This window comes from Oryzias latipes, chromosome 17, assembly GCF_002234675.1.
Source record: "Oryzias latipes chromosome 17, ASM223467v1".
NCBI classification, from domain to species: domain Eukaryota; kingdom Metazoa; phylum Chordata; class Actinopteri; order Beloniformes; family Adrianichthyidae; genus Oryzias; species Oryzias latipes.
In genome coordinates, this window is record NC_019875.2 from 14,013,278 (window position 1) to 14,038,866 (window position 25,589).

General features: G+C 38.6%; 1 protein-coding gene across 13 annotated transcripts in view; it reads right to left on the bottom strand.

The window, feature by feature from the left end:
- The window catches only part of st3gal3 (ST3 beta-galactoside alpha-2,3-sialyltransferase 3), a 61,509-nt gene that overhangs the window by 6,945 nt on the left and 28,975 nt on the right, over positions 1-25,589 (bottom strand). For 12 of the 13 annotated variants that reach the window (XM_011486305.3, XM_011486309.3, XM_020710641.2 and 9 more), the window contains 4 exons: positions 17,286-17,349; positions 17,114-17,209; positions 16,221-16,407; positions 3,936-4,082 (listed from right to left, as the gene is read on the bottom strand). In XM_011486305.3, the coding sequence (XP_011484607.1) occupies positions 3,936-4,082; positions 16,221-16,407; positions 17,114-17,209; positions 17,286-17,349 (494 nt within the window). The remainder of the gene's footprint in view (positions 1-3,935; positions 4,083-16,220; positions 16,408-17,113; positions 17,210-17,285; positions 17,350-25,589) is intronic. The other variant, XM_011486310.3, reaches the window with a different exon arrangement.

Here is a 25,589-nt window from a genome sequence, read left to right on the forward strand (position 1 = left end):
AAACAACCATGCGGTTATGACGTGCACCCAAATACACACTTACCAAGCTACCAAGAGCAGACTGCAGGCCTCCACCAAAGCCTGTAAAGACAGATCTGGATGAATGTGAGAAATGATGCACTTCTGGAGAAGGTCATGCTCCTCTACGAAGGTTGTTATGCAATCGACTCCCAACAGTGTCAAAGACTGTTTTTCTAGGACAGTTAAGAATCCCATCCATCTATCCATTGTCCAAAGCAGCTGAATTCCCTTTTTTTTTGGGAGGGGGGGGGGGGGGGTCACAGGGTTGCTGGAGCCTACCCAGCTTCTGAAGAGGTGAAGGTGGGGTACACCCAGGGCAGTTCAGAATTACAAAACCAGATTACGGAGGCATTTCTGTTCCTGTCATTTAACTTTGTATTTGAGCTCCCAGTACACCGCAGCAACAAAAACTTTTTTTCCAGTCAAGCGTCAAGAAAAGGATTATGTTTCCACATTAAGGCAATCATTTTCGCCATAATTCTTTTTCTCAAATTTCTTCATCTCTTGGGGACCACTGCCTTTGTTCTGCATCACCACCTCTAACAGACTTTGAGCACTTCGTAATTAACCATTACCTTTAGGATGTGACTCCTGCAGACCTTCGGTGCTATGCATTGATCTATAAGGTTGAACCGGGCTTCTTAACTGCTCTGGGCTGCTAGAAATCAGGGGTGTTGCATGTGTGATTGTTGAATAAAGAGAGAAAAGGGTCTGACTTGGGGAGGGGAGGGGGGGGGGGGATGCAGGAGAGAGTGCAGGGAGGCCCCATTTAAATCATTACCCTGATTTTCAAGCCCTTAGGCTAGGTGTGGTTGAAGCAGCAGCTGGTCAACCTCCTACTGCGTGTCCTAATGCAGATTATTTCACACACATGCACCCACGCATGCCCAACATAAACACAAGTATAACAAATAGACCTCCTCTGTAATTTCCATGTTCATAAACATAAACTGCTCGAGTCCGAAGAGAAATAGTTGTAGTGTTGGAGAGAGTGACTGTGCCAAATCATATATCTCTGCAGCCTGTATTGTGAGACACAGCAATGCAAACACACACACACCACCAGCTAGATGGCTCTTGCAAGCAGAAATGCACACACACACACACACACACGACTGAATAGCCACATGCTGAACACATGTTGCAGGACGGAGTTCATGCAGGGGTGTTCTGGTGGCCCCAAAGGGTAGAGTTAAGGTGATCCGCTCCTCATGTCCCTTCCAATTCTCCAACTATATTCCTTCTCTACTTACCAGGAGCATGCAGAAAATGCATACACATGCAGCTGTGCAAAACACGCTTTCTAGGGTCTAACTGCAACACACTTGAGGAGGTTTGTGATCTTGCTTTCTAATATACAAACCAAACCTTAACATTTCCTTTTTAATCTAAGACTTATCTGGTGAAGTTTTTCATTTCTGTTTTTCATTTCTGTCACATTCTTTAAGCAGAGCTCAACCATCATCTTTTTTGAATTCACATATTTTCCGCATTTAAAAAAACAAAAACTGACGGCGTGCCTTTTAAGCCGGAGCGCCTTATATATGGATTCATTCTGGTTGGGCTCACTGATGTCAAATTTGGAAGAGTTCTATTCTAAATACATTAACTTAGTTATTAACATGTAGCATTGTTGGACTGGGTTCTTACGCGTTACTAAAACGGTTGCGAGTTAGCGTAGTCATAGTAACGTTTGTTTTAGCAATATCGGTAATAAAGTCTGACTAACTGACGGATCTATCTCTGACTCAATGTCTCGCTTAATACGCCTTATATATGACCTTATTTTGAAAAATAGACCATTCACTGACGCTGTGCCTAATAATCCGGTGTGCCCTATAGTGCAGAAAATACAGTAAGAAAAGCAATGATTAGCCTGATTGTATTGGGTTATGTTTGTGCCAGCGGTTTTTAAGCAATCCTTATCGTATTTTAATGAAAAGTAAGAAGCTGCAAGAAAAAAATAATCTCCTGTGGTGCAAGGAAAAATATGCTACTACAAATACAACCCTTTAGTTTGCAACCATCTTTTTGCAGAACTTTTTGTTTCTTTCCAACAAAATAACTTTTCAATACTCAAACTTGCCCTAAGGTTGTTAAAGTTGCAGTCACATCACCTGCCGTCCCCGTTTGCAGATCCACGTTTTTGCGTCTTTAAATCTGACATTGCTCACAAATGGGAGGGGTTTTATCCCACTAGCTATGTGTTTTTGAGTGACAGGTTAGTGACCCAGACATATTCTGGTCTCGTTTGCACACCACACACTCAACTTTTATCCCTGATAATTATTGTTGTTGGTAGAGCGGAAGCTACATACATGGAAATCTTAAATGTTGAGTAATGACTGCATGTTTTGTTTTAAATTGAATAGTAAAAATAAAATCAAGTACACAGGGGTATACCTATCTCAATATCGAGAAATACTTCAAGTAATGATTATCAGCCACTAAGCCTTCAAAAGCACCACTCCACCAAAATCAGAAACAGTTACAAATGCCATCTTATGTTTGCAACGACTTCTCAACAAAATACAGAATTAAATTCATTTTAGCAAATTAAGGGGTTGCATTTCTAGAAAAATTTGTTCTACGCGCCGCTGGAGATTTTTCGGTTGCAACGTTTTTTTTTGATCGACATACCAAAAGCATAACTTAGAGATTTCGCAAAAAGAAAACTCCGCATGATTGAGGTTTTGGTACAAACTGAGCATTTCAACACTTAATTAGGTGTCAATGAGAACTGGCTAGTATAAACCGATAATAATCTATATAACGAAATAACTATTTTTTTCTATGTTTTTATAGCTTTAATGCATTTGTTTTTCTCGGCCTCTTTTAAACCAAAACTTGAAAATGACACACATGACAAACTATATCAGTCAACGTTAAATAACTGGGTGATGTATTTTACCAGAGGTATAATTACACAGTAGCCTGAGGACAGAAATGTTTCTTGTCGTTTTTTCACGCGATTTTTCTCGAGGCAAACAAGAAGCAAACAAAGTGCAAACGTTTACAAACGGTTGTATAGATGGAGGTGCAGGAGGAAGTCTTAGCATGGCAGTGTTTTTCACTGTGGTTTAGGGCTTTAATCTGAGTCATTTTACCATCTAGTTACTCACACCTACTCACTTTCTTTAGATGCTAAAATGCTTTGAAAACGTTTCTCTCTGAATCCCAATTCTCATGCCCGTTGATAGATTCTTGTTTGAGAGATTTGCTTACTTCTGCGCTCCACAGCTTGTACTTCCTGTTCTCTTATACTCTGAGTGTTTGCTTCAAGTAATGAAACATGTTATGCATCAAATACTGCCCCGCATACTTTTGCACCGTGGTTTGGCTAGTCAGTCTTCACCTTTGTGCACTACTTTAAGACAAAAAAAAAAAATCAAACAAGAAAATAACTACCAGCATTAACTGCTCCTTTTATTTATTTATTTATTTATTTTTTAAACAGTTTTTAAGTATTTTAGTGGCCATTGTGGTTTTTTCTGCAAGTAAATGAGAGGGTACCATCCAAATTTTCCACGTCAGTATCTCAACAGTACCAGAGAACAGCTCTTGTGTTCAGCTTCTATGCTTGTTGATGTATTTAAACGGTGGTCATTTTCCTGGATGTGTTGTTGGGCAAACAGTCGCTGAACAAATGGCCATTACTTGGGTTCTTTTCTTTACTTTGGTAAAATGCTTCACTCAACTTTTTCCTCTTTTTAAAAAAAAACCAAAAAAAAAACAAACAAACCCAGAACAAACCAGGGAATGGTGTACATATTAATACAGATTCATTTATTTCCAATCAACCAGTGTTAAAGGTGTGCTGTTTTCAGTAAGTTACAGACTTGGGTCAATTTTAACCCCCAAATCCTTATCAAATACCACTTTTGTAAATTAGGCAAAAAGAGTGAGCATCTTACCCCTTTGCCCATTAGGCCGTTGTTGAATGGCAGGCCTATGAACTGGAATGCAGCCTCCTGGATGAAGTAGGGGTTGAGGATTCTCATGTCGGCCGGTGCTCGAGGAACATATTGGGCCACCGATTTCCAAAAGCCCTCCATGCCCCTCTGGTGGTGTGGGGAAACAGGGAAGACAAACAGAAGACCGCCAGTTAGTCTTTTTTTTTATATTGATGGTACGTACCAGCATATCTATAAGAAATACACTACAGAAATCTGTCACATGACACCTCCCATGGGGAGGACCACTACTAGGGACACATCAAAGTGGAACTATCCTTTGAATTGGTGACATTAAACACAGGAGCCAGCCAGGAGCCAGACCCCTTCCTCCACTCATTAGGGAAATGACTTTTTTGGCCTTTAATGGATGAAGTACGGTTGCGGGGCTCGCAGGCCATTGGCAATTATGACCCATCAGTGTGGAAGCTGTCATGAGAAGGTGCAACAACAAAGGCGCCCTTCTACAGCCATGGTGAAGAAGATGCATGTGCGCAAGTGGACGATAAATCAACAGCCTCACTGACGTTACGTTATGCAGCAGACCAGTCTGCCCCCAGTCAATAACATGAACAGGTTAAGGCAACCGCGACCCCAAACAGGACAATGTTGGAAATGGATGAACGCATTTTTTTTTCTATAAAATATTTCTCTAAAATGTTTTAGTTATACCAACATGACATATCGCACAACTTTAAAAAGTAATTCCAGCTCTCTCGCATTATAATGCTGTTTACTTTTCACAGCTTTGGGCTTTGGCTACTTTCATCAGCATAACAAATCAACACAACCTGACAAAGTAAAAGGTTTGCATGAGCACACTTAATAAACAAACAAAAAAAAAACAGTGAAGTAAACCAACACTTGTGGTTGAAAAAGGAAACATAACAGAAATGTTTCAAATCACTCTCACCTCAGGGTGTAACAAGAGAGTTAATTATTTAACAATTACCACGTGTTACTACAAAAACCAATTAGACATGGCAGCAACAACATCAAAATAAGGTAGTCATGCTAAGACACTTGCAGTATGCAACTTGGTTAAAATAAAAAAAAATAAAAATCCACATGTATCCCAAGAAACGTCCTGAAAAATACCCTCTTTTGGTCTAGACGAAAAGAAAAAAAACTTCGACCTCAGAACAGCAACTTTCTCCCAATGTAAAGTTAAAAAAAACAGCACATGATGGATTTACCTCATAGATTGCTTCCTATTGGTCTGCCCTTCTATTGGCACAAAGCCAATCGGATCAACAGTTGTGAATGGGAATCACCTGTTCAAACAGCCGAGCACCCACCCTGCAACCTTTATTACAGCAATGCACGACTCCCAATGTGTGGTTGCGTGTGTGAGTGTTAGCCGAAGCAGCAGCAACAAGTCCACAGGCTTTTGTGGATCGCGGCGGCCCTTATTTTTTTATTTTTTTTAACGTGAGCTCAGCTCTGAGCCTTCAGCAAGCTACAACAGGAACAGCAGCTCATCTCTCCTGTCAACACAGTTTGTGTTTGCCAGGAATCTATTTAGCGGTGTCGTTTGGATATGAGCGTCTGAATGCGCCGAATAGAAAGAAATGCTTTTTTTGGGGGGGGGGGGGGGGGTGTTCTGGGAAGGAGAGAGGCATGTGACAAACACGCCTCTCACTTTTACAGAGCAATGACCTAACATGCACACAGACGCAAATGTCGCAGGGTGGGGATCTATTTAAAAGCAATAAAGACAAAAAAAAAAAAACAGGTTTTGAGAAATGTAAAGGGAATTAGTTTGTAATAATTTGGAGCTGTTGGAAGAGAGGGTGCTGCAGAGTTTATGTGGCTTAATTCAAATGGTGGGGAATTAACCCCTTACATTAGCCGAGAACTTTTAAAAAGTTTTGGAATTTTTTTTTCCTTTTATAATATAGACGCCATAATATATGTTTATCATCTGAGCACGCAGAGTGGCAATTTTAAAAGTCTTTAACCTCGTCTTATAAAAGTTCTTCTCACATTTTAGAAAATGTAGAATTAAGGTTCCATATTAAATCCGTCTTTTGGTCAAACATAAATTGTGGTACATGTATTATTTGAGCCCAGACAGAAAGCTGCTGAAACACTTGTTTACCAAAAGCTTCACTCAACCATGACAACAGCTGTTCCGATTCTTCTCTACTCCTGATTCAGCTTTGAAGACAAATAAATGGGCGTGGTTTATTAGAATAAGTATTTGTGGAGAACATTCAGGGAAGGGTAGTAAGCAAAACGAAATATCAATTCTGGGCCGTTCCTCGTGAGACCATCTGCACCACTTCAAGCATCGTTCACAATAGCTTTCTAGGACTACTTCAAGGCAAAACTAATTTTTTTCATGTGTTAGCAGTCCGTTTTTAAAAAATGTCTGCTTGTTCAGCTATGAGCATCAGCAGTGTGGGTAAAGTACTTCTAAAAAGTAATTGATTATTTTACTTAGTAACTGGATCAAAATTAAAATAATTAAATTAACTTATTGCCTTTTTGTAAAAGTAATTCACTACTAATTACTTTTTCCCCACTCGTGTACAAATTATCAAGGGAAAAGTTTGCACACAAAAACATCCTCTTGTCTTTCATTTAACTTCATTTTTAAAGCAATGACCTTGTGCAAAGTATGAACCTGATTCAAGACATGACCTGGCTTTATTCGAATTCAGACAACAGTGTGAAAAATGACACAAAAATAAGTTACAACAAATAGTTTACGCCACTGCTCAAATTGAGCTGTGAATAAAACTGCGACGCCTTTATTCATCTCTATCAAATCTGAAATTAAGCCTCTCTTTAGAATAGAACTATGTAATGCCTCCATGCAGCTTAGGGAGAAAAATAAAGTAGGAAAGGGTAAAGAATATAGAAAAAAAATTACTCCCAGGAAGAAGTCAGCTCTTGTCTTTCACACTAAAGTTGTTTCAATAAAGTTGTTTCATTCTCAGCCGACACATCAGTAAACGGGGCGGGCCTCTGCTCTGCTGCTCACCTACTGCTCCTCATGGAGATATGCAGATATGCACCACTAAGTCGTTTTTTTATTAACCTCCTTTTTGTTCCATTTAACAGAGAGAAAATGTCAAAGCCTACAAAACCTTAGTAACAAGGGTTTCTATAGTCCAGTAATTGTAATTAATTAATAAAATTTGAAATGTAATTTGTTACGTTACTCGTAAAGTGACAAAAGTGGTTCAATTACAGTAATTCATTACTTTGCAATCCATTAACCCAACATTGATTATCAGCTGGCAAACGCTTTTTCTAGTATTCATATTTTTTAGTTACTTACTCAATTTTTCTTTTTAAATCCGACTTCCATTACTTTCCTTTTTAATCTGGAAGGTCTAATTTAAGTCTGCTTTAAATCAAACAATGCAAATGAAAGTTTTTGCAATTTGTCCAAAAATTATAATCACAGGTTTATTTACTTTAGTTTTATATGTCTATTTACCTCTTTTTGTGCCAGTAAATACGAAAATCCACAAAATACCCTGCATTTGAATGAATATTTGCTAAACTTTTAACATGAACGCAGCAAAAAAATATGTTTTTTTGAGCTAGTGATGTCAACAACATGTCTTTACTGATTTGTGTCTGTTTCGATGATTTTCACAGCTGCAGAAAAATCACAGCTATAAAGAGTCTGTCATAAAAGGGAGCTTAAAAGAAAGGATTACATACAGACAATTGCTCGTGGTGAGAAGATTCTACTGTAGGCAGGCAGATCAAATAGATGGAAAAAAAACTGACGCGAACAGAAGAAAAGAAGTAAAAAAAAGAGCAAACAAAAAGAAAAGTTCCAACACTTGTAAAGGGTCTTAATGTTTGCTGGACTGGGCCTCATTTTCCTTGATTAAAGTGAAAGAAACACATAAAATGCACCTCCCTGAACATACATAAAAATGCTAAAAAAGAAATAATTAACTTTAAAAAATGGCAGAGTTTGAAACAACTTTTGCAGCTCTTTGTGGTGAAGACGTCACTGTGGCTTGAAGCAAAAGTTCATAAAACTGTCTCAAATAAGCATAAAATAAATGTTTTCATGTTGGATGCAGAACTCCATCGTCTCTACCTGAATTTAAGGCAAACCAGGAAGAACCAGATGATGCAGTTCCCTAAAAATCCACCAGGAACTGGTGTCCGGGGGAATAAATGTGTGGGTATAAAGTCAGAGTATACAATAAAAGTAAACAAATGCACTTTGGGCTCAAGAACGTTTTTGTTGGGGATTTATGGAGAGAAATTAGACTCAGTCGGATTTGTGCGTGCGTAATTCTTGATTTGTGTGTAAATTAGGATTTGTGTATGCATATTCTTGCTTTGTGCGTGCGTAAATTAGGATTTGTGCATAAATTTGGATTTGTGCCTGATTTGTTACTCACATAATACGTTTTGTGTATAAGTTAAAAAAATATAAAATGAAAAAAATACAAAATGCAATTTACGTTTGCACAAATTAAGATTAGAACAGCTTGAAACTACTTACACACACACACATCTTTCAAAAACACGCACGAATCCCTTGTTACGCATACACAAAGCCAAAGTTACGCACGGATCTACAGTGAGACTGTTTTGACGTCTCACAAATTCGTCCGTAAGTGCTGCGTTTAAATACCAGTGGAATGCTCGGTCATTAGAATTTTCCTATCAGCCTTCTCTTCTAAACGTATCCAGACAATGACTCAATCAATACGTGAAGACAGTAGACGTTAGTGTTAAACATAGAGGCTGCTGACTTCGGGGCGCTGACCACCGAGATAGGCCACCATTCTTCCCGTGACTCTCTCAGTCTGACTGCCTTTGATTTTTCCGGAAGAAAAAAAACAGTGCCCCCTACTGGTCATTCCTGTTACGCATTTTGTATCAATTCGGAGTCTCGGAGAATAATATACTTTTAATCTATATCTATATATATATATATATATATTAGCGTTTAAAAGTGAACATCACATTCTCAGATAATAATTTTTATTTTCCTTTAAAGTTTTTTTAAGCCCTGCTACACCCACTGAAGGAAATACGTTTAGAAGGTAAGGCTGATAGGAAAATTCTAATGACCGAGCATTCCACTGGTATTTAAACGCAGCACTTACGGGCGAATTTGTGAGACGTCAAAACAGTGTTGCGGTAGATCCGTGCGTAACTTTGGCTTCGTGTGTGCGTAACAAGGGATTCGTGCGTGTTTTTGAAAGATGTGTGTAAGTAGTTTCAAGCTGTTGTAATGTTAATTTGTGCAAACGTAAATTGCATTTTGTATTTTTTTCATTTTACATTTTTTTAACTTATACACAAAACGTATTATGTGCGTAACAAATCACGCACAAATCCAAATTTATGCACAAATCCTAATTTACGCACAAATCAAGAATTACGCACGCACAAATCCGACTGAGTCTAATTTCTCTACATAGGGATTTTTTTGTTGTCTATTCATGAACACACCTGTGTGAGTGTGCATGCTGGGGGAGGGGTTATAGATACCACCATTGACTCTCCATATTGACTAAACCTGGTGGTGGTCTGGCTTGACAACCGGGGACAGTCTACCAGCTGTCCCTGACTTACCCTCTTCCTCATATAATATCTTATTAGGGTGATGGGGGGGGGTGCACCTTGTGGGGAGGAGCTCACCCCCCCCCCCTGTTTTAATTGCACCTTAGACACGTAGGACCCTTGGTAGGGGGGTGCTTTGACATCACTGCCAGCAAGCAGCAGATGTTCTTTTAGCGCCCCCCTCTATCCCTTACCCCATCCCTGGTAGGGGGTACTGGGCCCTTGGTAACGGCCTCAATTACAAAAGGGGTTTACTCAGACATACCTCTGGTTTGTCAGAAGATCCATAACCCCAATAAACTTGTTAAAGTAAAATATGTCCAACACAAGAGGCCTTCAGCTCTCATCTGTTTGCCCAGCTGTTGGACAGGACAAGTTAAAATAAATAAATCAATAACTAAAATAAAATAAACACACCTGACCCAGGTAATCAGCAGCAGATAAGGCAGGGTTTCTGCAGGGGGCCGGCCCTCAAGGCCTTTATTTGGATGTCCCTGGTCTATGTCCATAGGTTCTGTAGGACCCGCAGGTTAAATTCGCGCAACAATGAATAGGACAATTGGGCCGACTGGAGAATTGTTATAGGTTTCAAATATGCTGCTTACTATAGCTGGCTTTAAACCCCTTCCTCTCCACCACAAACAAACTTGAGGTTTTTAATGATTTTTAAGTAGCAAACCACAACCACCCAGTTACCAGTCAGGTAATGACCTGACCTCTAGTTTTCTCTACTGTAATCTCATATCAAGTCTGCATTAGGGGCAGATGTACCTTCCTACTTGTTAAGCAACCTTCATTCAGTTTGGCTCATTTGGGGCCTTTCGGTGCTGTAAAATATCGAGTAAGGATGTGGTTGTGTTTGATGTTTATAGAGCGGATTACTAAAATGAGATGAACTGGATTCCAGAGGCTTACTTAAAGCATTTTTAAAGTTTTGTTTATTTGTGTTTGTCACAGTAAAGGTTGTCTGGGGAACTTTGTTGGGTTTACAAGATGCTAAATTTCACCATATGTGTACCTGGTTTAGCAGGCATCAAAAGATTACGTTCACACGCATTTATGTGCGGGGTGATGATTGTGTCAAAAGTGATTAATGACTGTGGTTCTTCAACTCTTTGACATAAAGACAAAATTCTCACGTATTTGGGGTGGTGTTTGTTTGGTTTTTTTTGGGTAGGGGGTTCACTGCAAATGTATAGAAAAGATCATTGGTGTTGACATTTATGAACATATGCTGTAACTGTGTTTTTTAATCCAAAGAAATAACTCCAAGGTGTGAAGATACACCTGTTAACTTTCAGCATCTCAGGACGTCTGCCGATGTTTGCATGTGGCTTTAGTGACTAATCACAGTCTGTAAACCCTAATCAGGCACAGTTCTTTGGGTAATCAGTCATCATAAAAAAAAAAAGTCAGCTTGTGTCTTAATCCAAGTCTTCGCAAAAACAAGTGAAGACTAAAAGTTGTGTGGCGTTTCCTCAGCTTTACACAAAAAGAGCTACTGATGTCTAACCATAACATTAATCCATCCCTTCAGTGACCTGTCGTCGAACACTCAAGTCCTCCTTAAAAGCACATAAAAACAAGACAACGACGACGACGACTACAAACATCAAAAGAAACTGGGTTTATGTTTTTGAAGTGGACAGAGCATGAAAAAAAGAAGGTTTTGTAACACAACCCTTGTGGTAATTAGTGACATCCGGATAAAGAGCGCTCAAAATCCAAGTTTACGCGCATGTAAATATTTATAGATGCATGTATGCACGCTGCTTAAGGCTGCTCCACAGATCCATTTGCTGTTCCTGAGCCGCACAGCCGCTAACATACGAATTCATAATAAACTTCTGGGAGGGAAAATAATGACAGACTGCCAAAAATTACAGTACACAACGCAAAAAAAAAAGTTTGAATGTAGTTGCAGGGGAATTTTCAAAAAATATCTGAGATTATTACTATTTAGTACTCCTTTCATATTCCTCGTAGATGATGTTCATGGACTTGTCATCGAGATTTGAGACTTTGCTACATTTCCGCTGAAAAAGGAATATTTCTCAAATTATCCACACCAATCATTTATCTTTCCGGCCTGCAGCGACCGAGGAAAGCTTTGGTAAACAAACAGTCGAGAGAGAACACCAACTCTCTCCCTTCAAACCATGTGTTTACCCCCAGCTGTATATCCTTCACTGGTTGTATAAAAATAACCTCACATATGCAAACAACCGCGGCGCGTGAGCATCGGCTCTGCGTGTTCGCTGTAAATGGGAGGCAAAATTGAAATTTGACACAGGACAAACAGATCGGATTGACGAGGAAAATCATATTCGAGGCCATTTGTGAGCAGTCTAGGAATAAATCAGGCCGGTGCTTATATGGGGTCAGACATTGAAATCTTAGAGAGCGTAATCAAAAACTGCAGAGGCAGTTTTGACAGCTAGAAGTTGTTTGATACAATGTGAGCACACCGGACCTGATTGGAGGCCATTTCAGTAAAAACGTTTCACCCAACCCTAAAATGTTCCACTAGAAGGTCTGGGCGTGAATGAGGGAGGAGGAACTTGAGTTTTTTTGAGAGCCACATCTTCAGTACAGTTAGACTCACTTGTGACTTCTTTAATTGGCCGCCACCAGGTGTTATTCAAGAAAACGATACACTTTCCCTTAATGGTGTATAGTTACAGTGGGGCAAAAAAGTATTTAGTCGGCCACTAATTGTGCAAGTTCTCCCACTTAAAAAGATGAGAGAGGCCTGTAATTTTCATCATAGGTATACCTCAACTATGAGAGACAAAATGAGAAGAAAAAAAGAACATCACATCGTCTGATTTTTAAAGAATCTATTTGTAAATTATCATGGAGAATAAGTATTTGGTCACCTACAAACAAGCAAGATTTCTGGCTCTCACAGACCTGTAATAACCTCTGTAAGAGGATCTTCTGTCCTGTCTGTTGTTACCTGTATTACTGGCACCTGTTTATACCATTATAATAAAAGACACCTGTCCACAACCTCAAACAGTCACACTCCAAACTCCAATATGGCCAAAACCAAAGAGCTGTCTAAGGACACCAGCAACAAAATCCTTGACCTGCACCAGGCTGGAATGACTGAATCTGCAATATGTAAGCAGCTTGGTGTGAAGAAATTAAGTATTAGGAAATGGAAGACATACAAAACAAGATAATTTCCCTCCATCTGGGGCTCCCCGCAAGATTTCACCCTGTGGAGTCAAAATGATCACAAGAACGGAGAGCAAAAATCCCAGAACCACACGGGGGAATCTAGTGAATGACCTGAATGAGAGCTGGGACAAAAGTAACGAAGGCTACCATCAGTAACACACTAAGAGACGCAAATTCTGCAGTGTCAGGATTTTTTTGCCCCACTGTATATAGCGCTTTTCTACCTTGTTTTAAGGCCCAAAGCACTTTACAGTCACAGTCCCATTCACTCATGCACACACACTGATGGATGCTCTATTGCCTTACACTGGAGCCAACCCATAATCATTGGGAGCAACGTGGAGTTCAGTGTCTTGCCCAAAGACACTTTGACACATGGGCAAGCAAGTCAGGAACCGAAGCTGTGATCTGTGAACTTCTACACCACAGATGTCATGCTTGCTTCAAGCACATGGTTGGTTTTCCCACAGCAAAACCAACAAATCTGGGCTTTGCCATCAACAACAGATATTTAGAGGTTTAAAAGCATTTTCTTTAAGTGGGAAAAAAAGAATTGTCCTAAAAACAAAAATTTAGATGCACAACCCTCAAAAGCCTTTCATTGTGCCGAGTTTGCCCAATTTGCATTTCTAAGCTGATCGGCCGTACTGATTGCTGGAAAGTTCTGTTGGCCGATCACCAGCCCCAATCAAAGGCTTCATTTAATGCCACTTAGGAAATGAGTGTGCACGCTGTGGATGTGCTCAGCTATTGGAGTTGGTTAGAGGCTGAGGAGCAGTGTGCACAGTTGAAGGACAAAGTAGGCAGACGTCAACTGGACTAGTCAGCAATAATGTCAAAAGAGGCACCAGATTACTGACCATCTTTTTCACTCTATATAATATTATAGTGTGTGCGTGGAATAAAAGTTTATATCTAACTAATATCACACCTCCTGTATTTCAACATAAAAAGACATATTAGATCTAAATCTTATATTCAGCAATAAAAAAACTACTAGATTTTCCCCTAGCTGAGCAGCACTCACTCCTCAACGGGGTGGATAAACCCTCGGCCACCTAAAAAAAACTGTGTGGTCCCGTCTCACATGTCTGTACTGTGTCATGACTGACTAAAACATGGGAGAAACCGATCAGTGGATCATCGTTGGGCCGGTATGAGCAGAGTAAACACCCTTGATGAGTGTCAATCACTCCTTTACTCCAACATCTGCCTCCCCGGGAAAACCACAACACGGATCTCAATATCAGCTTCATGAGGCTCTCACCCATTGAAATCGTGTAGTTAGACTCGTCCACATGTCAAACAGATTTTGTTCAGCATTGCGAACCGACACAGAAAATGACGGACTTATGGGTATGGAATGTGGTAAACCCCTGAAAAGATCCCAAAGCTTATAACGGAGGAGAAAGCATCCAACGGGTGAAAGGGAAGGGGGTAGGGGGTGAGATCCAACTATAAATGACTGGAAAATATGACCATCTGCCAGTTTAATCTTAACTGCAAAAATCAATTGCTCCTTTAAGTGTTTAATGAGTTCTTCTGGCACCAGAGCACTCTTCTGGATGTGTTTATGTCCTTCAATTATGTCCGCCATGTTGAAAGTTTTTATATGTAAGAACTGTTTAATTCATTTCATTTGAGTTAACAGTGTTCATATACACATATTTTGAAAGCAGCTTATATGGTGTTTACTTAAGCAATTTAAGGGATAGGACTTAAGGGGTGTTTTTTTCCATTAAATGTAACTTCACTTGCTCTTTGGTGAGCAAACAACCCGTGATTATTAAGCAATGAGAAACATTCTTCTCCCCTCAACAGTTCAAAGGAAGCTGAGTAAGACGCCAGAGGCCAGATCAATTATCTCAAACAGCTATTTCCACTGTCCTTCCCCTCTGACACGCCAGAAAAATCTGGGCCCTATCAAATACTGAAGGGGTCATCAGCTTGCCAAGCAAGCCATTTTCCCTCCATTTGACTTGCCTTCCAAAGCCCATTTTCCTTTTCCAAGCTATTATCCCTTTGTCCTATTTCTTTTTACCTTTTTTCTCTCTCCCCTTTAATCCAAATTCATATAATTGCTTGATCTCAGCTCGCTTTTCTCCGCTCTTCCTATGCAACGCGATAACTGCATTGCTCTCTCCTTCACTGCTTTAATCCTGACTTCCCATCACTTCTTCCCATTTGACAAAAGTCACCTTTGAATTATTCCAGACAATGGCTGGTCACTGAAGGCCTGATAATATATTTAATACCTGGTAGCTAAGAAGCACCTGGCATTAGAGCCAGCAAAGCAGAATTTGACAGTTCTGTCTGCAAAACATTGTCCTGTAATCATTTATTGTCACTGATATTAAAGGAAACAAGTCAAATAAAAATTAATCCCATTTATATTCTCATATGTACTATATAAACTATTTGTATCCAACCTGTTTCTATATAGAGACCGGAGCTTAGGTTTCTGAATCCAGGAGCTTTGTCAGAACATCGTTTCAGGCTCACCTCAGTTCTTCCACACAGACTGAGGTTGGGTTAACATGTTGGGGCTTTGGAGTTTTCAAAAATGATGATGGCCGTAAATTGCATATTTTCCTCAAAAAGGCACTCGTCTTATTCGATGGCTCTAGCGGTAAATGAAAAAAAGCCCTCCAGGCACCACATAAGGTCACGTAACACAACGTTCTCAAAGCGTTTCACTGGAGCCAGTTGGTTTAACCAAACAAACCCGGGAACTGTTCAAAACAAATGACACCCACTTGTTAATGTCCCCACCATAACAAGAAAAACTTCTTTTACATTCCACACAGATTTAGAGCCCTCGCAGAACCCACGTCTGTCAAACCTGACAATTAAAACAGCGATCTGCACAAAATCCAAACGTTTCTGATGTTTATGTCAGAGTTGTAGACATTTAAATTTAGTTATTACATGACAAAAAAAGCCATAAGGCTAAAAATGATTAAATAAAAAAGTGCCTTTGCCTGTTTATAAAAGATTGCAGTGATGAAGACAGTAGAGCCTGATTAAAACATACAATAAAAATACTGAGGATCATTTGGTTGCAAAGAACACAAATGTGATTAAAAAGACCCATTTCACTAAACCATATCTCTTTTTAGAAAATCTCAGTTGGGGCACAAAAGATTTCTTATAAAGTGAGGTAAGATTGAGAGATGTAAAAAGTTCTCCATGTTTTCAGGTATTTCAGATGTGCATAAAGTACTAAAAACAAATACCAATGACTTCTGTATTATCTTATAATCACTTGAGAAAATAGGCCTGGATTTCCCCTGGGAGGTTTGTACTGCAGGTGACTGAATGCTTCTGCTATTTTCCACTAGAAAAAGGAAACTAAAGGGGATTTTTCATGGTAAAAACGATGGTTTCTGGCTCTCACAGACCTATAACTTTGCACTATCCTCCACTCATTACCTGTATTAATGGCACCCGTTTGAACTAGACTGTGTATTTAGACAGTATAAAGAGTAGAGTTTTACTTCTTACCACCTTTTCTTTGTAGACCATCTGTTTAAGCCATTTAAAGTCCAGGGGTTTGAAAGCAGAAAAGACGAAAAGCGAATTGTCTTCGTAGTTTTCAGGTTTCTGGATGGCTCCCTCTGGATAAGTAATCCTCATGGTGGTTTTGGATCCAACATCTTTGCTGTAACCTTTTACTGGAGCTTCATTCAGTCTGTAAGAAGAGACAAATGAATTCTGCATTATAAATTTCCAGTACTTGTAGGTTTTTTTTCCAAGTTAATTCAGAATAGTGGGGAACAGTCACAAAGAGATCATTGCTTTACAAATAACTTCATAACTCTATTGAATGGCCTTCTCCTTTGCTGTCACCTGTTCTCTTGCACCTTAGTTGCATTTTTGACCACTTACCTGACACGTCAAAAATATTAAGACGAGTCTACTCCCCAACTTTAGCACTCTTATGCTATGTTCACTCAAGCCCTGGTAACGTGCGTTCAAGTTACCGATTACAGGTCATGGTAATGGGCCTAAATGTGCGTTTCAGTCTTCTGCGTTCAAAACTCTTACGTTCACGCGTCACTCTGCACATTTTTTAGCCAGTTTTTAAGCTATAAAAACAAAATGCATGGCCATTGAATACGCATTGAAAGTTAAACCAAGTTGACCCTTGGTCGGATTTGGTGTTTGGGTGCGTCCTTTTTAATTTACGGAAGGGCCAAATGTTTGTAAATAATTTGATCATGGTAGACAATCGGAATAGAGTGGCGACAGTCAATGTGAACACCATATGTAAAATGTGTGTTCAAGAACTCTTGTTTATGTAAAAAACAAAAAAACATTTGCATTCTCTCAATATTTTAAATGTAAGTCAGAGTTTGGTTTAACGCTGTTGGTGATCTCGTACGCCAAAGTCTTACCTTATCACAACGTCGTACTGATCTATACGAGAGCCCAGAGACTTATTGGACAGGATCCCTCCATTACCAACAATAATGCATCTTTTACAGCTGAGGCTAGGATTAAGAACAAGCAACAGTAAGTTCAATTTGACCACACATCATACTGACACATGAAGGAGAATTGGAATACCTGTCTAAATGCTCTCCAAGTCCATAATACTTTGTTTCACTTAAGATGCTGCTGATTAATTTCTCTGCAGGGACCAAGAAAAAAAAACAAGATGCCATTAAGACAAAAAGCTGCTGCCCGGAATTAAATTTAAAACCCAAATATATTTAATGACAAAATGAATACATGAGAAAATCAACATTAATACAGCCTTTCACAGCAAACTTGCTTGTTAATGTTTTTTTGAAAAAATTTCACTACACTACACTTCTTAATTTCCCCCAAATAATGTAAACAATAATAGAGGCCAGTCACTTAAGCACAGAGTTTGAAGCTCTCTCTGTAAATAGTCGAGATGCCAAAGACCTTTTATTGGATGTTTGTGGTTTTCTGGGCTTCAGGGGACACCATGTCACACATCAGCGTGACTGTGTTAATGCCAGGGAATGGGTCCAGGAATTCTTCCATAAACCATCATCAGTAAACAAAATTCACTGGGTCATTTGCAGACGCCAAGTGTGACTCTGTCATTGCTAATCTGTCATTGCTATGCAAAACCCATATCTGAACATGGCATTGAAGCGCTATCCAGTCTTGCAGACCAAGACTTGTTGAAATAGGACAGTTTCAGAGTGGAAAAATGACCAATGAGAGGAGGAGTCTAAAATTCATCATTTTTGGTTGGCGATTATAGAATATAAACATGACCTACAAGTCTATAACGGTTCTCATTCATCCAGGTGATGTCTTGGACTTTATAGTAAGAGGTGTCTTTTATAAAAATAAATTAATAGTTAGACAATATAGTCTTTATATGGACATTAAATGCCGATACCATGAGTCCACGTCCTACAAGCTAATGAAAAAAAACCAAAACACAATTGGTCTGCACTTTTGTTTAGAAAATATTAGTACTTAAAGAACTTTCATAAATCATATCTTTAGAGCCACAGCCATATCTTCAAAAAAGGTAACCCCGCCCCCCAATACGAAATCAGCTTTAATAGGCTATGTTCTGTGATATTAAAGGGAAAAATAGGAGCCTCAAGTTTAGACAGTATGCATTTTTTTGATAATAAACTGAATGGAAATATCAGCGGCAGAACTATTTCATTTCTATTTATTTTTCTAATTTCCATTCAAAACTCTATTAATGGTGATTTAAACTAATCTAAGGGGGAAAATGATTTAAAAAAAAGGTTCCTAGAACAACATAATAAATTCAAAACAAAAAAAGATTTTTTCTGAAAAAGGAAAAACAAAACAAAACCACAATCAGGATAAGAAGAATCAATAGCAATCTCTAAAGTAAAAAATGAGCAATTCTTCCATTGAAAACCAACACAAGAGCTACTTTATGCCCCGCCTTTCAAGAAAAAATGATTCATGAATTTATTGAGTTATTCGATCTTTTTTTTTTTTTTAAGCAACCCTGGTCATGTGATTGATATCTGTTTAAAGAATTAACTCTTTTCATTTCAGTTTTTTTAGCTCTTCATTCAATTCAAATTTTTTAAAGTTACAACCCTTCTGGAGTTTGTGGTTATAAAAGTTTCTCATATGTGAAAAAAAAAAAATCACATACTTGACTCCAACAAACTCAAAACAACACAGAAAACTATTAATCCAAGTGGTATCCATTAAGGAGGGGAGGGCACATCTTTCCATTTATGCAGCTGTAGATAAGGAACACCTAAACTGACACTGATGGGAATGGTGTGGAGAGGCTGGAAGGAGAAGAAAAAAGTCATAAAACTGGGAGGAGTTGGCATGAAAAGTTCAGAATGGTATGTGTGTGCATGTAGGAACTACCTCATAAAACCACTCAGGGAAGAATGCAAATTTTAAACAAATACATTCTCCTAGGTAGTGTGGGCGGAGGAGGGCAATGTGGAGCTCGTCTCCTTGCATTCGCCCTCTGATTTCAGGGTGAGAAATGAGAATGTTTAGTCATAGCGTGCATACCTGCTGTGTTCTTTAGGACATTCTGCTGGAGTCATGCTTCCAACATTAGATCGTTTACACAATTCTGCTCATCCTGGATATCTTTAGACCTGTCATCCTTGCGATTCATGTTCACAACACCCAAGGAGCAGATCTAAGTACAGCCGCATTCTTTGACCCAGACACCCAAAATGGATTTTTCGGATTTATCGGGAATAAAATGTAACTTGAGATTCTTGAATATATGAGGCTTTTTTTTCTTCTAAATATGATTGCTGCATCTTAAGACAGGAGCCAGGAGCAACAGTCGGGGCAGGGTAATAGTTTAGACTGGTTCCTTACAGCTGTTTGCTTCAGGTTATTCATTAGGACCATTTGCCAGGGTGATTGAGCAGCACATCTCAGAGAGAGGCTGGCAAATCCACAACTTATTATTTGGATGTGGTGTCGATGTCAGGTGTCAAGCATCACCCCGAGTAGCGTAAACAGAACTTTGAGGACCACACCTGGATCCAAGCTGTGAATTCCAAGTGAAATATTACAGACGCTGGCGCTTGCTTCCAGAGGACGATGTAGAAGCTAATTGTTCTAAGCAAAAGGTAAACACTTCAGACAAGTATGTCTTGTGGTGGAGCCAAAGATGAATAGCTATAGGTCCAGACATTATTTTAGCAGGAAACTTTTGTAATGACAAAATTTAAGAGTAACGCAGAGGAACTGCAGGAGGTGTCACACTACATATAAACAAATGTATGTTCCTGGAAAAGGTGGAGCTTAAACCAGTGGTCTCCAACCTTTTTTTCAAGCCACCGACGGGTTTATTGTTAGATGATTATTATACAGACTAGCTTATACGAGGCTCATGTTGCCGTTCAATTTTATAGCTTCAGGTTTTCCTTAACCTTTAGGGGCAAACGTAATCTTTATCGTGGGTAAAATGTCTGCAAACTGTTAAAACTTTTTTTGCACACAAAAGAGAACAACTGTCACAATAATTCCATAAACTGAGTAAAGAAACCTGGATTTTTCTGGGAAATAGATTTTTTTCTTGGAAGTCAAAGGCCCTTCCGCGTTTTTCTCGTTCGCTCTTCTCTATGCAAAGAAACTTTCCAAAGACCTTTGTTTTTGTCAACTTCACCAGCTTGAAAACATTGTTTCAATGTAGCGGTGAGAGCAGCTGCGTTAAGAAGGCAGCAGATGAATTTAAGACCAGACCGAGGAGATTGTCTTGACCATTGTATATGATAACTGAACTAAGTGAGTACGACCTCAACCATAGAAAATGGTTTACTCCCAGCTTCAACGAAATGAAGTCAATTTAGTCACCATTTTTTTCACGATATGGATGTCGTCATGTTGGAACCAGAAGTTGTCAGTAGGCAGTGATCAGTCCGAGTTGGTCTGAGTCAACGTTTCTATGGCAACTACTCTTACTAATCAGGAGTGAGCTTGTTAGAAGATCACCTCTTCCACTTGAAAGTGGGCTCAGTTATATCCGTCAGTAAAACGTGCGACTTCATACTTTTATTCAGGCATCTGATTGGTTAGTTTATAATTGAACAAATTAATCTACAGAAAAAATATATAATTAAATCCTATTAGGATTAGCATTAGGATTAGCAAAATGATGTTTAACAGGTATTAGAGCAAGAATGGCTATTCTCATAAATAGAATGTCTGAGTAATAGCTTTATATTTCTCTATAGAGGTCTATGAGATTTTGGCTTCTTGAAGCCAGGGGGTACTTCCTCTTTGGAATATGAGGGAGGAGGGGGGGTCACTCAGTCCAGTTCTTTTATACAGTCAGTGAACTTGACCTGCATCAAAGGTGAGTCATAGACTTCAGTAATAAAAATAAAAAAATTCTCGCAGAGTAAAAATAATAAATAAAATGGGGGGAAAAGTAAGTTAACATGTTTTATTCTGCTCCCCAGTTTTGAGAGATCCACAGACCTGTACCGGTCCATGGCCTCAGGCTTGGAGACTCCTGGCTTAAACAATCAAAAGCCTTTATTTTTTTCTATTAGCTCATAAGAAAACTCCGTTCTAAAGTGCCAATATATTATGGCATAGATAATGGGAGAAATGTGGAAAAGCAAACACAAACAGATGCTGTCTTCGTATGGAACTCTTGAACCTTCAGGAGCAACAAAAAACAGCAGATGAGATCACACCTGAGTCGATGAACTTCAAAAGACACAACGAGCTCCCTACAAAAGCAATGCTATGCCTTTAGCAGATTTATGAGATCATGGTGTTAGCAAGTGGTCAGTGATGATTATCATTCAGCCCCACCCCTCACAAAGGAAAAACAAAAAGAACGTTTAGGTAGGGTAAAGGTGACAAAGAAAGGACTGTCTGACTAATTCAATGCATGGCTCCATCAACCTATGATCTGTAACACACCAAACAATGGATGTCATTCATGAAGATTTATTACAAACAAAAACAGTTTTCTTTCTAAGATTTGGGAATTCACCTGTTTTATTTATTTATGTATTGCTTTTTCTTTTAATTGTGGGAATGAGATTCACACTATTGAGAGCCTTTTAGGACACATACAAGAGGTTTTTTTTTACACTTTTGGAAAGTTTCATACAACAGAGTATTAGAGCCACAATAAAAATGAAAAAATAAAAATTAATCTCCAAGAATAATGTCATACAATCATGAGGAAAAAGTCATAATTTTATAAGAAAAAAGCCATGCTTTCTTGAAAAATACAGCTGATTATGTGAGCGCCTGTTCACACTACGTGCCGACGAAATGCATCAATGCAGTCCTTTGTTTATTTATGGTAGGAAGAATCCAGGTGGCATAATGCATTTGGATGTCTGCAACTATAATGCCGACGGCATAAACGGTTTAGAAATCCCAGTTTCCTGCAAACTCTTTTTAATATCCATCTACTTATAATGAAACAATGCAGACTCACTATTAGATTTAGATTTTCTCTTTTTGTGAACCCAACGCTGAAATAACCGCGTACAATGCACACCACGTCTATTAGACTGAAACATGATATTGGTTCTTTTGTTGTTTTTTTCCTTCTAAATAGCATTTTGTCTCATAGATATTTGACTTTAATCTAATGCATTTTCAATTTATAACTTATGAAATCTTAACTTTATTATCATAAAATATTGATTCACAATTTTAAAGAGTTTTTTCATGTAAAATGTTGACTCTCATAATTTTACAACTTTATTCTCATAAATGAATTTTTTTCTTTATTTCTATGGTGGCCCTAGTACTCCATTGTAGTTTCATGTAATGAAATATAGATTTAAAAAGATTAAACTCCATGAGAGTCTTTGTTTGTAAATTTTGTGCTCACTGTATCATACTTTAAAGTCCCCTATGACAATTTTTAAACATAAAAACGTTCCTAGTGGTGCTTTAATTAGGACGTTTTTGGAAGTTTTTGGCTGCATTGCATCAGCTAGCAGCACTGGCTGTGTCTCAGAACTGATTGGTTGCTAGCACGTGCAAATTGTTGAATTCACAGCAAATTAAATGAAATTTTCGAAATACTTAAAAGAATACTTAAAAATGAGACATACTAAGTTTAATTTTAAATAGATGCAAAGCGTATGCACTCCTGGGCCGTTCTGACATCACATCGGCTCATTATTCAAACCGAGCGTCTTTGCGACAGTTTGATTGACAGCGATTTTAAATTAGAAACAATCAGAAATGCAAAAATGAAATGATTTTTTATTTCGTTTGTTCTCTTTCATAAGAAAATTGCCACACGTTCATGTGAAAACTGAAAAAACATGATTCTCATCGGAGAAGGGCTTTAAGGTATTGTATAATAACATATAAAAACAACATATCATAAAATTTTTTTTTTTTTTTTTAACAAGCCCTTCATCGTGAGAAAAACATCACAAGAACATGTTAAAAACACTAAAAACGCTATATTTTTATTGGAGTGGGTCTTTAACTACCTATCTAGAATGAGTCCCAAAATGGATTTGGTTCCACAAACGAGAACATTTCATTTATTGAGGAGAGATGAAGAAGGCTAAAAGCCTCTCGATGTTCTATCTTTTTACAATAATCTGCATTAGTTAAGATCTAAAGTGAGCAGGCACCCCTGTGTGAATATCTGTGCCGTCAACACGGAGAACTCAACACACCTGAAACTGTAAACAGGCCTGAGTGGATGGAAATTGTCAAAGGGTAATAACATTTAGGAAAATAAAAACTTTAAAATGCTCATTTAAAAATTGGAATAAAGCACTATCAACCTTACCCAAAGACACTAATCCTCCAGGATGTGAGAGCATCGCAGAACTACAATGATGTAATCCCACATTATCTCCCCAAAATCTGCTCTCCTGCTATTATATTTAAAGACTTAAAAATTAGTTTAGATTAGTTTATCTGCACAAGTGCAGGTTATGTAAACAGGAAGCTTACGAAACGCTCAAACGCACACAAAAAACGCCGCTAGAATAAACGCCCCTTTCTCCTCCGAGACACAATGAAGGCTTCATAGCCATCACCGAGCCACGGCTGATGTGTGCCAAAGATATTTCTCTGCACAAAGAAAACTAAAAATACAACTCCCTCTCACAATCTCCCCACCATGCTGCCCCGTTCAAAATCCTTTGTGGCGGTTCTATTCAAGATCCACACGTCTCATCTCTCCACATGAGCACCACTCAAAAGGAACGCTGCCATCACAGGCCGTGGAGAAAACAGAAACCAGGTGTAACAGTCGCGCAGGGAGGGCGCCTTTGATAGCGGCAGCGGGCGCGCTCACATGACAGCGGAGGGAACTTTCCGGAGCACAAAGGCAACATTCACTGTACCATCTGTCTGTTAAGTATTGAAACTATGTCAAGGAGATTAACGTTATCTCCCCAGTTCCCATGATGCCGGTTCCATATCTGAGCTACTGTAGTGTGTTCAGGTCTGAAACGAGTGCGACTGCAATGTGCTCAAGTGGTGATGGGAGGACAACGAGCTCGTACCAACATGAGCGGTTATATAAACTGTACAGTGCACTGATTGTAACAAACACACTGTACATGTTGGTTTGTCAAATAAATGTGAAAAACATGTACATGATTTATCTAGTTAGGAAGATTGAAATGTTAGATTCTATGCTGTAAACTACACCGCAAGTTTAAAAAAAAAGAATCATTTTAAGAAATCGAAGGTTCTCCACTAGACCTCTTTCTGTGCAGCCCAGCATCAAACCGATGAGTTTTTCTATTGACACCAATCTGACCTGCCGGCAGTCACACATTTCTTCCAGAACATTCCACCTCTCAAGTGATCTGTTCCTCTGACAGCTCCGTCCATCAAATCGAACGCAACCGTTTCCCCAAATCAAGCTCCTTTATGTTTTCTACTTTTCCTCCACAGATCATCCTTCAGATAAGAGAGTTCATCAAGTTTGACATTAAAGAATCAGGGGATATTTTTTTTTTTTTTTTTGCAGATTGGGAGTCAGGTAAAAAAAATATATAGATGGAACCAGTAACTGGAACCAGCAAAGGTAAACATCCGTGCATGAGGTTGGACGATTCTGACATTAAAAAAGGCAACACCTCACTAACTGCTTTAGACATTTCCAACGGCCCATCACTACAGCGGTGTGGAAAGCACAGAAAAATGCACTGTTTGCACTTTCATCTAATGGTTAAGGAACTCTGTGAGCATTGTGATGGATTAGCCATCACCCACCATCGTGACTCAAGCTGAGGCAACAAAGGTAACAAACAAAAGCAAAAAGGTGAATCTGGCAAAGAGCTTTACAACTAAGATAAAGTATTTTGACTTAAACATCATCTAAAGTAAAGTCAGCAAATACTGAGAGAGAGAAAAGGATCAAGTTAGTGAAAAGCGGCTTTGAAAATAGAGGTAGATAAAAAAATAAAGAAATAATGACATGAATGCATGAAAGTGATTTGATGAAGAAAAAAGCAGACATTTCACAACATAAAGAGCTATTTACAAAAACGATGGTAGATGATGAGACCTGTAAGTGATGAAACCATGTGCAACACACTTCCTGTTTGATTTTTTGAAGAGTGGAAAGTTATCATACAAAACTAAATAAATTCAGGTCATGTTTTTTAGGATTGAGAACCTTCTTTGAACCTTCTTTTGACATTTGTTTAAATGTTTTGTAATTGTCTAAAATTTCACTTTTCCAGTATTTTTTCAAAGAAATTGGTATTTTTGTCTGCTTCTTTATTTAAAAAAAAGATTAAATTATAAATGTAAGTCTATTCTGTAAATATTGATTTTAAATCAAAAGAACAGTTTTGATCACAGCACCACACTGACTGACTGAATTTCCCCCTGATAAATACATGTCTACCCTATGATCTGTTCAAGAATTTCTTTTAATGTTACCAT